Here is a 16,081-nt window from a genome sequence, read left to right as displayed (position 1 = left end):
ACCTTATCCACTTGTGTTTCTACTTTCAGGGAGCTATGGACTTGAACCCCAAGATCCCTCTGTGTATCAATGGTCTCGAGAATCCTGCCATTTATTGTATACTTCCCTGTTGCATTTGATCTCCCAGAATGCATCACCTCACACTTATCTGGATTAAACTCCAAATGCCATTTCTCTGACAAACTTTCCAGCTGATCTATATTCTGCTGCATCTTTTGATATCCATCCTGTCTACAACTCCCATCAATTTTCATGTTATCTGCAAGCTTGCCAATTCCAAAAGTTTCATTTATATATATTACAAATAACAGAAGTCCCAACACTGATCCTTGTGGAACGCCACTGATTACTGACCATCTCAGAAAAACGGCAACACAGTTGCACTCTGTCTTCAATGGCCAAGCCAATTTTGTACCCAACTCAGTGAGTCACCATGGATTCCATATGATTTTATCTTCTGGACTTACCTATCATGAGGGATCTTGTCAACTGCATTCGTAAAGTCAATGTAGACAACATCCACTGTCCTACCCTCAATGATCATCTTTGTCACTTCCTCAAAAACTCAAGCTTCTGAGACCAAGACCTCCCCTGCATAAAGCTATGCTGATTATCCCCAATAAGTCCATTCTTCTCCTAATGCAGGTAAATCCTGTCTGTAAGAATCTTTTCCAATAATTTCCCTACCAATGATGTTCACTGGTCTATAATTTCCTGGATTATCTCTGTTGCTCTTCTTGAATAAAGGAAAAACATTGGATATTCTTACCTCTTCTGGAACGTTGTCCTTGGCTAAACAAGATACAAAGATCTTGGTAAACACCTCAACAATCTACTGCTTTATCTCCTTCACTTGTCTGATTTGGTAATAAACGTTGACAAAAGTAAAATGGCAAAAGTGCAGTTAAACTACCTCAGGAATGTAGTAGAGCAAGGACAAATGCTGCCAAGAACAACAAAGGGACAAGTGTTAAAAAGTGTTAATGAAGTTCCCTGCCTCCAAGACCAAGTGGGACATCATATGTTTTTAGAATGTGTAGTTTCTACCAAATTTCAGCAGTCTAGCTGCTTCACTTGCTGCAAAATAAAGCTAAGGTGGTGTGGCTAGGAGATGGCAAGTATTCTTTTGAGAGGTTAAAACCAATTTTTGTTTAGCTAGCGAAGCCAGTGGGATTCTTTTCCAATAAGAACTGGCTCAAAGGTAGAAGACAGAGGATGGTGATGGAGGATTGTTTTTCAGACTGGAGGCCTGAGAAATCATTCACATAAATGATTTGGATGCGAGCATAAGAGATATGGTTAGTAAGTTTGCAGATGACACCAAAATTGGAGATGTGGTGGACAGCCAAGAAGGTTACCTCGGATTACAACAGGATCTTGATCGGATGATCCAATGGGCTGAGAAGTGGCAGATGGAGTTTAATTCATATAAATGCGAGGTGCTGCATTTTGGGAAAGCAAATTTTAGCAGGACTTATACACTTAATGATAAGATTCTAGGGAGTGTTGCTGAACAAAGAAAGACCTTGGAGCGCAATTTCATAGCTCCTTGAAAGTGGAGTTTCAGGTAGATAGGATAGTGAAGAAGGCGTTTGGTATACTTTCCGTTATTGGTCAGAATTCAGAGATGCCGGTGTTGGACTGGGGTGTACAAAGTTAAAAATCACGCAACACCAGGTTATAGTCCAACAATGCTTCCAGTTAAACCTGTTGGACGATAACCTGGTGTTGTGTGATTTTTATCGTTATTGGTCAGAGTATTGAGTACAGGAGTTGGGAGGTTATGTTGCGGCTGTACAGGTAATTAGGCCACTTTTGGAATATTGCGTGCAATTCTGGTCTCCTTCCTATCAGAACGATGTTGTGAAACTTGAAAGAGTTCAGAAAAGATTTACAAGGATGTTGCCAGGGTTGGAGGATTTGAGCTATAGGGGAGAGGCTGAACAGGCTGGGGCTGTTTTCCCTGGAGCGCCGGAGGCTGAGGGGTGACCTTAGAGGTTTACAAAATTATTGAGGGGCATGGATAGGATAAATAGACAAAGTCTTTTCCCTGAGGTCGGGGAGTCCAGAACTAGAGTGCATAGGTTTAGGGTGAGAGAGGAAAGGTATAAAAGGGACCTATGGGTCAACTTTTTCACGAAGAGAGTGGTAAGTGTATGGAATGAGCTGTTAGAGCATGTGGTGGAGGCTGATACAATTGCAACATTGAAGAGGCATTTGGATGTGTATGTAATAGGAAGGGTTTGGAGTGATATGGGCCGGCTGCTGGCAGGTGGGACTAGATTGGGTTGGGATATCTAGTCAGCATGGACGGGTTGGACCGAAGGGTCTGTTTCCGTGCTGTGCATCTCTATGACTTTGACTCTAAGCTGGAGAGGGTTCAGAGGAGATTTAACAGGATGTTGCCGAGTATGGAAGGTTTGAGTTATAAAAGGCTGGGACTGCTTTCACTGGACGTTGGGAGGTTGAAAGGCGACATTATGGAAGTTTAATTTCAAGACAAGGGGGCATGTTTTTAGGGTTAGAGAAAAGAGATTTTAAAAACACGAAGGGCAAAATCTTGATACAGGGTGGTTCACTTGTGGAATGAAATTTGAGGAAGTTGATGTGGGTACAATTACAATGTTTAAAATTCATTTGGATAAGTACATGATGAACAAAGATTTCGAGGAATATGGGCCAGTACCAGGTAGGTGGAACTAGTTTAGTTTGGGGTTATGTTAGGCACGGACTGGAGGGTCTGTTTCCATGCGTATGATTCTGTGACACCAAAAGAGATATTCTGCAGTGGTATAAGAAACCCTAGAAATTGCTGCTAACTCTTAAATATTTTGAAGTATTTTTTGTTACCGCTACAAGGCACCTGGTACGTAATGTTCAGAACCCCTTGACCTTGACAGACAAACTCCAAATGCTAGAATGAATTCAACAGAGTTTCTGACTACAAATATAAAGTTTTAAAATCGTCCTCATTGCAGGGAAAAGCAGTGTAATTGCTGATGTTTTGTGTAGAATTTTAATTTGCCCTGAGTTTGAGTACCACAGATGGTGCCAGCATAACACTATTAGTTGTATGCCAAGAATGAATGCGAATATGTGTAAATGTGTTTGAAATTTTTTTTTATTATTTGTTTCATTTGCACATTTTGTAATGAAATGCATTTAATAATGGCATTTAATTTCACCAAGGCTGGAAGTTTTAAGAAGGTGCTTCATTCTTTGAGGTATCATATCAAAGGAAGTTAGGATTTTTTTTATTTGAAGTCATGGTTTAAGCTAACTGCTTGAACTTGATCACTGGAAATCACATTACTGGTGCTTAAAGTTTTGTTTATGTATTGCTTGGGATTCAGCCTGCTACTCAGCTAGTCTAGTGTAAGACTTCAAAAATTGGTGTAGTTCTTCCCTTGGACAGTCTCTGAATTTTAGATGATTCCAAGACAAACTATCTGCAACAATCCCAGTGACAGCTGCCTGTGTTTGATGGCACTGTTTAGGTGCACCAGAGCACCAAATGAAAGACATCTTGAGTTTCTCTAAGTCATCTTTGCTTTCAAATGTTGTGTTCAAAACTAATGTCTGCAGAGAAGCTTTTTTTTTTGAGGGTAAATATTTACACTTCTATTTCAAACTGTTAATTAGCTTGCCATCTTTGCCAAATGAATCGTATTTTCACAATTGATCAATCATTTTGTTTTTTTTGTTGAAGAAACATTGCTGATGGATATGCTTATTTTAAACCTTGTATAGAAACAATAAATTATTGGCCATAACAGTAACTGGATGGAGTGCTAACTTCATGTTCTGATCAATGGAGAGGTAGGGATTAGGCAGTGATAATGTACTTTCTAGCCTTAGTGGTAATACTCTTTATTGTATTCCAACTACAATTCCACCACACCTTTTTTATGTGAAAATTTCAACCCTCTGCTGACCCTCCTTTCTTCCATCAATTACAGACTTTAGATGGTTTACAACTGAAATGTCCACATGCTAACATAGCTCCCCATCGCTCCTGTTTCTATGAATATATACTTAACTATAGTCCCCCAACATCTCTGTTTGAAAATCTCATCAGTATGTTTAATTCCCTTCATAACCTTGTCCATTCCATAGCAGTAACCTGCTCCTAGTTTTATACTCTTGGAACCCTTCTCGATCCCAACCAAAATCATGCTTCTCTGACTTTGTGCTTGTGTTTTCCGTCCTTTTTCTCCATCATTTTCAACCTAAACTTGACCTGCTTCAACCCTGTACTCTGAGGTTTCTGCTTAAACCTTTTTGTGCTTTCACTACCCTCACCTTTTTTGAGTCATTTTAAACTCTATCTCTTGTAACAATCATTTAGTCACTGCTCTTAAAAATATTCTTTTGCATGGGACTTCCGCAAGGCCTTCAACAAAGTTCCTTATGGTAGACTGCAGGTCAATGAGTTCAAGCTGAACATCACTAGGTGCATTCTCCACATTGCATGTAAATCAGGAAAAAATCATGTGCATTTCATTCTCAACCGTTTTAAGTATTGAAATCACCTTGAAAGTTCACCCATGTAGTACTTCTAACATAGATGAGTACCTGTGGAGGTGATCAACTGAAGGTGCGGCTTCCTTCAGTGTTGGCAAGTGGGTGAGAATGTTGTCCTCCATTTGGCTTGAGAGAAGCTGCAACTTTCTCATAAAAGCCTTCACCAAGTTGTACATTTCATGCACAAAAAGGCCCTTGCACTGCAGTTTCACATTTAATTCATTCCTAAGTGCAGTCACATCAACAGCAAAACCAAGGTCTGCAATCCAGTATGCAACTGAAAGTTGTGGAGTGCCATTCCCTTTCTTCTCACACAAATCTTGAATCTCTTCTCTCAGGTCCCATACACTTTTCAGCATTTTGCCCAGGCTGAGCCACCTGACAGCTGTGCGGTAGCCTATGTCACGATGTTCGGTCTCATTTTCCTCCAAAAGTGCGACAAACTGCCTGTGATTCAAAGCTCTTGCCCTGATGAAGTTAATTATTTTAGTTACAACATCAACCACATGGTTAATTTTTAACACAGACTTACACTACACTTCCTGATGTATAATACAATGCAAAAATACCAGTTTCTATTCAGGGTCAATTTCTGTCACTTTATCCTGCATTCTCTTTGAGTCCCAACATTTTTTCCCGTTAGAGTTGAACAACCATCCATTGTCACACCCTCCAGCTTGTCCCAACGTGTCCAAACATGCATTTGCCTCCGGGAACAAATTATTACCAGTTGTTGTTCCTTTCATTGACAGCATGTCTGCCAGCTACTCCGTGATTTTAAAGTCCGTAGTTATCCCACGTATGAAGCTGAGTAGCTGGGCTGTGTCACGTACGTCGCAGCTCTCATCCAAAGCCAAGGGAAAAAAGTCAAAGTTGACCGCTCTGTGCTGCAGCTGAAGCTCCAGATTTCTCGCGATGTCCCCAATCCTTCTCGTTACAGTGCGTCGGGAGAATGGCACATTCTCAAATGCCTCCTTTTTCTCCAGGCATATTAGTTCTGCAGAGTCCAACAAGCACTCCTTAATAAACGCTCCATCAGAAAACGGTTTAATGTTTCTGGTGATTTTGTGGGATATGACATAACTTGTCTTGGCGTGAGCTGACATTTTGAGGGCTAGCCAGCAAGCATCACTTTTAGCTGTTAACGCACGCACATACATGCACATGTGCGTCCGTACGTAAATAAGAAAAGCATTCTTTTCAAAACAAAAGCAACACAGTTGTATGTATGGCGTAAATACTTTTTCATTTATGTTCTAATTTAAGATTGACCTTATGCGGGCCGGACAGGAACGACCAAAGGGCTGGATATGGCCCGCGGGCCTTAAAATGCCCAGGTCTGTTCTAGAGGTTTATAAAATCAGAAGTAAGGTTAAGGGGCAAGCTCTTTTTCCCAATGAAAAGAGAGTCCAAAACTGGAGGACATAGCTGTAACGTGAGAGGGAAAAGACTTAACAGGGATCTGAGAGGTATCTCTCTCTCTCATGCAGGGTGGTGCACATATGGAACGAGCTATCAGAGGAAGTGGTAGAATGGGTGAAGTGCAGTGTTTGAAATACATATTTGGACAGGTACATGGATAGGAAAGGTTTAGAGGAATATGGGCCAAAAGCGGGCAAATGGGACTACTTCATGTTAGGAAATATGGTCGGCGTGGATACATTGGGCCAAAGGCCTGTTTCCAAGTTGCACCACTGACTACTAATTCTGAAACTTGATTCTTGGGATACTTTCCATGTAAAAGCCACTATATAAATGCACTTTTTTTTCTTGCATCAATCGTAAAGATTGGGACAGGATTTTGTTTTAGCCTGAATTAAAATGGAATCTTTACATCCTTTTCTTAACTGCCCTCTACCAATATATCCAAAATCCAGTATAAGCATTTTGCACACTGTTTAGTACTTTGACAAAATATATTATTGATATCACCGCAAAAGTAGGATCATGCTATCTTTTTTTCCTTCTAGGTTCCTGATTACTACAGAATAATTAAGAATCCAATGGATTTATCCAGAGTGAAAATGAAATTGCAGAAAAAGCACTCTCAACATTACCAAACACCAGAGAACTTTGTGGCTGACATTAGGCTCATTTTCAAGAACTGTGAAAAATTCAATGAAGTAAGTACAGTGTGTGAATTTAAATGTGTAAAAATATCAAATGCACCAAAACCTTCAGGTTCTGTTAGCTGTTTCTGATAGCAGTGTTGTTTTGCTGTTCATTTTAAGAGCTTATTTTTCATATTGCTTTTAGTAATCCCAGTTTTGAATTTCATCTCCAAACCAGAAGTGCAGTATAACCTTTATTGAATTCTTCTTAAAGTAACAAAAGTAAGCATGAATATAATAGTAATTGCAATACACATGGATTTTCAAAAGACAAGTACATTTTGGGCCAGGTTCAGCACATGTAATATCAGGAAGAATGAAATGAAAAGCAAACTGGCTGCATAAACTGTAAAAAAGGGTTAACCGCAGTGAGCTGAGATTGGCAGAGGATGGGAGGTGCGTTTCACAGGGAAATGCTTGAGGCAAATTCTGAAATCAAAATGCATCGTCACAGTTGAGAGAGAGTCAGTGTTGAGGAATATAGCATCAAAGTAAAATCAACTCTTAACACATTTGAAGAACGGCTGTTTAGATATGAAATGAATTTTGGTGTAGTTAGGTGAGAGCTGATTTGTGCATTTATGATTTTAATAAGAATAAGGAGGCCAGATACAACATGGAAACTTAAAGGTTAAAAAAGTGTCATTAAAAGTAACCAGCAAAAGACTGCTACTTGTTTTTAGAGGAAGAATTCAAAGCCATGTGTAGACTATGCTCAGAACTCAGGTATGGTCTCCATATTGCAACAAATATATTGAAGCATTGGGGATCGTGTGCAAACTATGCCCAAGATGGCAGAGTTCTGTAAGTTTTTGTGTAATTACAATATAAGTTCATTCATTGAACTGAGTAGAAGAATTAAGTAGATCTTAGCCTGCTGGACACACTTTCCTCATTCCTGAAGAAGGGCTCATGCCCGAAACGTCGATCCTCCTGCTCCTTGGATGCTGCCTGACCTGCTGCGCTTTTCCAGCAACACATTTTCAGTTAAGTAGATATTAGTTTATTTCTTAAAGCTGCAAAAAAAATTATTTGTAGAATCATTGAATGAATATAGCATACAAAGAGGTCTTGTATGCAAGAATAACTTCTCTAATCTTTCTCCCTTTCTTTTCCTTGTAGCCCTGGAATTTATTTTCCTGCAAGTGCTTATCCAACTTACTTTTGAAACTAATTGAACCTGCTTCTGCTAGCTACGTGCTTAAGCATGCATTCCCCAACTCACTATTTTTAAAAAAGCATCATTCAGCTTAAATTGGTGTCCTTTGATTCGCAGTCATTCCACCAATGGCAACACTTTATTTTGTTTAAATTATTCACGATTTTGAATACCACAATTAAATCTCTGTGAATGTTTCAAAGGAGAAACGGAGCTTGTCCCATCCACCCACATACCTGAAGTCCCTGTTCCCGGAATCATTCTTGTAACTCTTTTCCGTAGGTCTATAGTTTTCAGATCTTTCCTGAGTGGTGCCCTGGGATGGATGCCATCCTCCAGTTGAGAATGAATGAACCATTATGTTTTCCAGGTTCTTCAGAACTTCCTTGAACTTGTAATGTATCTCTCTATTTATAAACTCCACCATTGTGTCACTAATTGCTATTTCTGCCCTTGTCAATTGCTGTACTCCCCCAAATTTTCCTCTCTCCCTCTCTCTCTCTCTCTCTCTCTCTCTCTCTCTCTCTCTCTCTCTCTCTCTCTCTCTCTCCTGGTATTCTCTTTAGAAATGTGCACTTTATTTTGTTAGCTCTCCTCTTTGTGTTCCTGCCAAAATGTGTCATTCCATGTATCTACACAATGTGCTTGCCCATTTCGCCAGCCCAGCTAGCCTTTTGTTGTTTTATCACTATCCTTCTCACCATTCATAGTTAGGTTGAGTTACATAACTTCAGTGTGTTCCAGGGAAAGCTAGATCAATACGTGAAGTTGAAAAAGAATAGAGATGATGCTAGGGTTTGAAGAAGAGGGGAGGGGAACCTTGAATGGAACCTAAATGCCAGTTGGAGCAATTGGGTTCAAGGAACTGTGACTTTGCTGTGCACTACTTTGAATCTTTAAACATGCAGTTTGAAGCTGTTCCCTGATCCACAAAATTTCAGTAAGTCTTGTGTTTTTCTCCTTCTGGCACTTGTTCTTCACTTTGTAGTTTGATGTTTAGTTTGAAAAGCTTGGTCTGTCCATGGTAGCATAACATCAGTACTTAGCCACATCTTCCACAGGATACAGTTTTATTTTGCCATTATAAGCCGAAATGACAAACTTGTTATTTGACAAAATCAGCAAGTGTAATAAAGGGCTAAAATTGTTGTCATAGCATTAATCAGGGGACCCTCACTATCAAAACCCACTTGGCCATCTGCATTCAAGTTCTTCCTAGAATGCCTAAACTCTACTTAAATGACTTAATCACTGTGCTCATTTAGAAACATTCTAAATTTATTTATTGTCTTAGTTAATTTGCTTGAAGAAAACCAAAGATTTTTGGTGATCATATTGTGTTCCCAACAAGCTAGGTATTCCTGCAGGTGTTAGATACAGCTGAGAGTTTTCTCTACTAATTACTGTGTAGATATGCCCCATTCTGTGTACTTGGGTTTACAATCTGACAGCTGTGACAGATTGGAGTCCAAGAATCTCTTATCACTGTGCCTCATATGTAACTTTCCATAATGTGTACTTTGTGGATATCAATGGCCATAAATGAGAAGTGAATGGATTCTAAATATGAAGACCAAGTTATTGCTGATAATTATTTAAACATAGTTTGTTCCTTTCAACAGCCTCTGTCCTTGGGGACCTGGATGGCAGTTATCAGGGCACACTGTGTAATTTGATTTAACTAATACTTTGAAGTTTTAAAGCTTGTAGTCCTTTTAAGTATGTATTTTACTTTGGCTAACTCTGTAAAGCAAGGATGGAAAAAGCCTTCAATGCAATACTACATGCACTTTTGATAAAGTGCATTTATTTTGACTGAAGTTCCGTACCGGAGAGCTTTTTTTTTTAACTTTGACAGCAAGAAAATGGTCATAAGAATCTTCAAACAGTCTTGCAGTTTCAGCGGTAGTTTGTAGTACAACTCCGTGCAACTATATTACAGTACATGATTAAATTTCTCCCTGTATAATTAAAATTGAAGTGCTATTTTAGGCTTATGATTTAAAAGTTCTTTTCTCACCTGTTTTCACCATAAGTGAATTGTTCACAGGCTATCTGATATAGCTACTGAAGTTAGATGATTTTATGAAGTACTTTGTCGTTGTTAAGTATGCTCTGCCTGTAATTTGACAGTCATTTAGATAGCAATGTTAGGTTTGGCAAAATATTATTTGTGCTAGTAACATATATTCAGCCCCTCTGAAATTCTGTCATCCTTTAACTGAAATGGACCTGAACATGCCTAAGCTAAGATGAAGATTTAAAAATTTAGCTATCTATTGCAAAGTTTATAGCTAGACAGTTCTGTAGTTGTTATATCACATAATAAACAGCTCACAAGATCTGTATTCTTACTATTCTGTCCACTTTCTCACATTAGTAAAGCAACCATTGATTTTCTCACTGCTCAGGAAGTGTATCTCGGTCGGAGGTTTGGCAAAATATTATTTGTGCTAGTAACATATATTCAGCCCCTCTGAAATTCTGTCATCCTGTAACTGAAATGGACCTGAACATGCCTAAGCTAAGATGAAGATTTAAAAATTTAGTTATCTATTGCAAAGTTTATAGCTAGACAGTTCTGTAGTTGTTATATCACATAATAAACAGCACACAAGATCTGTATTCTTACTATTCTGTCCACTTTCTCACATTAGTAAAGCAACCATTGATTTTCTCACTGCTCAGGAAGTGTATCTCGGTCGGCTTTTTACGCAGGTAGCCTGAACTGTTGCTGTGTGGGAAGTTGCAGACGTACTAGTAATGCACTTCATTAAGTCCAATCCCATGGTTGGTCAGGAATGTAAGTGCTGATTACTACGGATCCCTGAGTATTAAGAGCACTAATCTTTCCCGCACTAAGCCTAAAAGACCATGAGTTAGATCTTGGTTCTGTAGGTTTCACTACAGAACCATATGTCTTTACTCAGTGGGGGATTTCAATATTAGTCAGTATTCGAGACTTGAGAGTCGACACACAATCTGATATAAATTCTCAAGAAATGCTTTGTTTACTTTTATAACAGTGAGACTGCGTGATAAACTCTGAATAAAACTTAGCTACTCACCAGATTCACAGGCGAGACAGGATATGTACAAATATGCTGCTGTTAGAGATGTAAATTGCCAAAGTTCTACTTTGTGCAACACACGATCAATGCTCAATCTGTTCATATAGTAATATTACACTTAGATTGCTGAAGATAATGGTCACACAGGAAACAGTAAACATTTTAAACTTCAGCAAAGGATATTGAAGATGTTAGCATGACGGTTCCAAGTGATATTGATAGCTATTAACTGCTATATTATTCTACAACTCATTTTGCATTTTTAAGAAACAAGCCTTTTTTCAGCACATAGCATGGATTTTGTTGTAGTACTTAAATTGGTTGAACAAATATGCACTTAAAGGGTAAACTGTAAATATTAAGGAAACTTTGATGTTTGTCTCTATCAGTGCCACATAAAACAAATTTATGTTATGAATTTTATTGTCTCATAAAGGTTACCCTATTACCTGGGGTTCAAAATGGTCCTCAAGCCCTCATGAGGACCAAAGAAAGGGAAATGAGAACCAAGGTAAAACATCACCCCTGCTTATGACAGACCTGTTTCTTTCTCTGCAGTGTGTATCAGTTGAATTTGGTTGTTTATGTAAAGCTGAAATTCCACGTGAGGTTTGTGGAATGGAAAGAATTATTTATGAAACATAATCTCAGAATATTATTTTAGCCACTGTCCATTCTATCAGATTGCATTCATTGTGCAAGGGATTGTTTGACACCTTTGGCTCAGATTCAGACTAGTTGGTGAGATAATGTTGACTTTACTGGCTGTAAGCATTCAGCATGCCATGAATATGAACCCACTGCAGACTGCTGCTCCTCAGTTTTCATTAACATATTAATCTTCAAAAAAAAAAAGTTTTAGGTGTAACAAAAGGAAATGCCCCATTAGTGTAGCAGAGGATTGTCATCCATTAATCTCAAGATTATACAGGGTATGGACCTGGAATGTTTGAATGTGGGTACCCACATACAGAAAATGTTCAGTTTGTCAGCATCAACTATTATGTTACTTTGCGTCCAAAAAGCCCTAGTATTGTAGTATTTGGGATGTTCTACAGTTGTCAGCTAAGCTGCTTTTTTCATTATGTTTTTTGAGTGTGGGAAAATGGATGGAATGGAAATTAACAAAGCCAGTTGGTTTTTATTTCTCTTCCACTGGCCTCTTGGAGTTTTAGTATTATTAGAGCTGTCTTTATTGTCAGCCCTAAGAATGTTTGGAAATTTAGTTCTCAAAGGTCAGATGTGAAATTTAATATTATAATGTTAGACTTTGATTGTGAGATGCATAAAGGTAATAAATACACATTAAAAACAGAAATTCATTCCTCTAAATGCTTTAGTTGTCTTAATTGTCCACCTGGCAGATGATGTAGATGTGTAGAGCAACTGAAATCCTTTTTGTTTAGCTACAAGGCTAATTTATGGTGCAAGTTGTCAGGAACTGGATTTTTTTTTCAATTTCACTAAGCAGATATAAGATAATGAAGTTTGAGAGAGATATAAAGATGTCAAAAAGGCAAAGTATGTATATAATATACTAATCAGGTACTTAATCTGTCAACCTTGATTCAATGGTAGCAGATTGTCAAAGTGGTGGGTTCAAGCTTGGTTTGGAGACCTGAGCACAGGAGTGCTTTGGTGCAGTAATGAGGGAGAGTTTCAAACTTTTCAGTTTGAATGTTAAATGAAAGTCCTAGCAGCTGCCAAAATGTAGATGAAAACAATTTGGTGGCATTATTTGTAGCAGAGCACTGCCGTATACTGGTGGATAGTTAGCCCTCAATTAATCTAATCGTTTATCTGATCATTATCTCATTGATATTTGTGATACCTTCGTTGCATACTGGCTGCCTTTATCTATAATGTGTATATTGCAAGTAATTTATTAGCGGAGGTGGTGAAAGACTACACAAATACAATTGATTATTTTCATTCAGGGATGATGCTTAAAACTTGAGTTAATGTTTGAGGTAGGTTTGAGTTGTGCTTTATGTTTGGTGAATTAGGACACTGTAATTGTCCATAACTAATGTGGTATGAACAAAACTATATATGGAAAGCCTTGAATAGTATTGGAGAAACCTAATATTTTGTGACATTGACATTAAAGCAAATACAATGTTATTTACTTTTATTGAATGGTTATAAAGTGGTGACCGAGGAAAGCGTGTTTTGTTAGCTACTTCTGAGGTACTTATAAAAGCCTTTGACATATTACAGGACATAACCATCTGGTCTGTTGACTGCATGCTATAAAGTCAGAAAATTTTAAAAATCTGAGAGCATTTGTTTTGAGTGTTTTGTATTCACTAAGATATGTTTTTATATGCACTAACTTTCAAAGGTTCTGCTTTTCTTGAAAGTAGACTTCTTATGCAAGTTGTAACAAATTGAAGAATTTGTCTCAATCACATGCTTGTCACCTGAATGTACTTTTTGCAATAGTGTAGTTCAGTAAGGCCTGGCTTGCTCCTATCTCCTCATCTAAGTGATGTTTGAGACTTTAGACAGTAAGATTTAATAGATTAATTTATTTAAACTAAGACCTACTCTAGCAAATGTTCTTGTATTTGATTGCCAAGCATAGGCCTTGGCCCATTTCCTACACTGAGATCCAAAGCCTAAGAGCACTAAGCTCAGTCAAAAGAATTCAACTCTTCTCTGGCTGAGATCAATTCATCTGAAACAAAATGGGAAATGGAAGGTCTGTATGGATTTGATGCATCACAACTTAGCAGTTCATATTCAAGGGTTTTGTGATTGAATACTTTATGATGCCAACACTGGGTGTAATATTAAATACTTCTGAATTCTTTTCACTTTCAGACCGATTCGGAGGTTGCCCAGGCTGGAAAGGCTTTAGAAAGCTATTTTGAAACAAAGCTACAGATGGTTTATTCAGACAGAACCTTTACACCTCTGGTAGAATCAGATTCCGACCATGAAGATGAAGCTCATATCAGTGAGGATTCAGACGATGACTTCGTTCAACCTCGGCGAAAACGGCTAAAGTCTGATGACAGACCAGTGCACATTAAATGATTTTCCCTGCCTTTCAGGGGAAGATGAACTACTTAGACTTCTCTCCTTTTTCTGCTCACAGGATGTGATCAATATTCCTGTGGCTATCTGCTGGTTGGTTGTGAAAGCTGATACCCACCACACAGTATTTATTAGAGTTTTAAAATGTTTTTGTACAAATAAACAAAACTTTGTTGCATTTGTTCATTATCTAAATACTGAGAGTCTTTCCAGATTCTGTTCCTTTTTTTAAAAAAACCTTGCTGATGTAATTATTTGATTCTTTATGTGCTAAATGTTGTAGGTGGCATATATTTTATTGGCATGCACAAGAAACTGTTTAATGACTACACAAATATTTAATTTACATATTCAGAAATGGAAATTTTCTCTAAGATGGTTATGTTTCACGCAATTATCAGGTTAGATAAACACAGTAGCTCTTGCCTTCCAGGTGCCTGTTCTCGGTTACCTTTTTTCAGCTACCAAGTGTTCAATTCAAATCAGATGCAAAATTTGCAAATGCTATCTATTGAATGTCATTGGGGATTTATTGATTCTGGTGAAGTACATATGTGCACTACAATAATAGCTGCCATTACCATGCTTTATTGAAGTGCCACTATAGCATCTTTTCACATTACAAAAGTACAAGATTTGTTTAATTTAACAAGACAACTGTAAATAGAGGCTTATTTTACAAGTTGTATTAGTACATTTTTGTTTAACTTTGTAGTTAGAAAACTGCAAAGCTGCCACTTAATGCCATAACCGGTAGAATGGCCTGAACGCTCAAACATTGTGTTGCCACTGACACACTGCACTATTAACTTGAAATTTCAAGTAATTTATTTGCTGCAGATATGTTTTCATACCTTTTTAAAGTTATGGGGATTTTGAGGAAATTGACCCACAGAAGTAATCCCTTTTCCTGGCTTGTAAATCTGGTTCTACCTATGCTATGGATTTACTATCAGATACTTAATGTGGGTCAAGTACAAAATTTGGCACAATCTAAATTAAAAAAAGAGAATTGTGTGTTGCTTCAGAAGCTGATCTTGTCATTTCTAAACATGTGAAGAGTTCCAGCATTTGACCATCAAACAAACAAACAAAGATATCATTTGATTCAGTGGCTGTTTTTGCTTTTGCCCTCCAGCCTTTAGAATCTTGGTTTGGTGTCAGTAGCGACTGCTGCCACTCTTCTCTTTGATAGCTGAGGCACTGGCATCTGACATGAACAAAGTTTGGTCAGCCTCAGTCCAGTTCTTAATGGGTACAGGCTTGCAAAACAAAACTCTTCATACTACTTTATGCAATGCATGCTATAGAGCATAGATTGTGCCAGAAATAAGGTACATAATGTTAATAGCATAACAGGCTGTGACCTTTTAAAAACTTAACTCAGTCCCTTTTTTTGCTAAACAATTTAACAGGGTGCAATTGGATATAATTATAGTTTTCAGAGTTTGTGAGAAGATTTGTAGCTCGGGTGCTCGTTGTTGTGGTTCTGTTCGCCGAGCTGGGAATTTGTGTTGCAGACGTTTCGTCCCCTGTCGAGGTGACACCCTCACAGGAAGCTCCCAAGCACTGAGGATGTCACCTAGACAGGGGACGAAATGTCTGCAACACAAATTCCCAGCTCGGCGAACAGAACCACAATAATAGTTTAAAAAGATACATCCTGAATTTGACCCAGGCCTTTGCCTGGACCAAAGCAAACTTGAATGTTTACATTAAAATACTAACAGCAAGTCAGAACTTTCCTGCAACACACTCAATGCGTTGTCCTGGTTCAACAAGTGATGCATTACCTGTGTGTTTCAGCTTTTATTTGCAAGGGACAGTTTGTTACTTAGAACGATGGGATGTTGCGTAGAATGGTGTTGTACTATATGTCTAATCATTCTACTTGACTGGGAATGTGTGCTACTGATGCTAAGAACCAAAAATGCGCACAGACAGGAATGAAACCACCATTTTTACCTTGATCACAATGAACAATTTGCTCATATAATTTAAAAATAAAAGATGAAAGTCATGTATTTGCACGTGGTTGTTTCGAGTTTTGTAACTTGGTCAGAAGTAGATGAAAATAAAGTTATCAATTCTCCGTATTTAAGTCTGCAAGGACATGATGCTTAAATGCTTTTTTAAGTGATTTGATGCCCATTAGTGATGTTTATTTTGTCCAT

At 38.1% G+C, this 16,081-nt stretch overlaps 1 protein-coding gene across 2 annotated transcripts in view; it reads left to right on the top strand.

Moving 5' to 3' along the window:
• trim33 (tripartite motif containing 33) overlaps positions 1-15,426 on the top strand; it is a 146,629-nt gene extending 131,203 nt beyond the window's left edge. The window contains exons 18-20 of one of the 2 annotated variants that reach the window (XM_043716995.1): positions 6,495-6,647; positions 11,302-11,376; positions 13,692-15,426. In XM_043716995.1, the coding sequence (XP_043572930.1) occupies positions 6,495-6,647; positions 11,302-11,376; positions 13,692-13,907 (444 nt within the window). In that variant the 3' untranslated portion in view covers positions 13,908-15,426. The remainder of the gene's footprint in view (positions 1-6,494; positions 6,648-11,301; positions 11,377-13,691) is intronic. The other variant, XM_043716996.1, reaches the window with a different exon arrangement.
• Positions 15,427-16,081: the final 655 nt, after the last annotated feature.

Source organism: Chiloscyllium plagiosum, chromosome 26, assembly GCF_004010195.1.
Source record: "Chiloscyllium plagiosum isolate BGI_BamShark_2017 chromosome 26, ASM401019v2, whole genome shotgun sequence".
Lineage (NCBI taxonomy): Eukaryota > Metazoa > Chordata > Chondrichthyes > Orectolobiformes > Hemiscylliidae > Chiloscyllium > Chiloscyllium plagiosum.
Note: the sequence above shows the minus strand (reverse complement) of the source record. Positions and strands in the feature narration are given on the sequence as shown.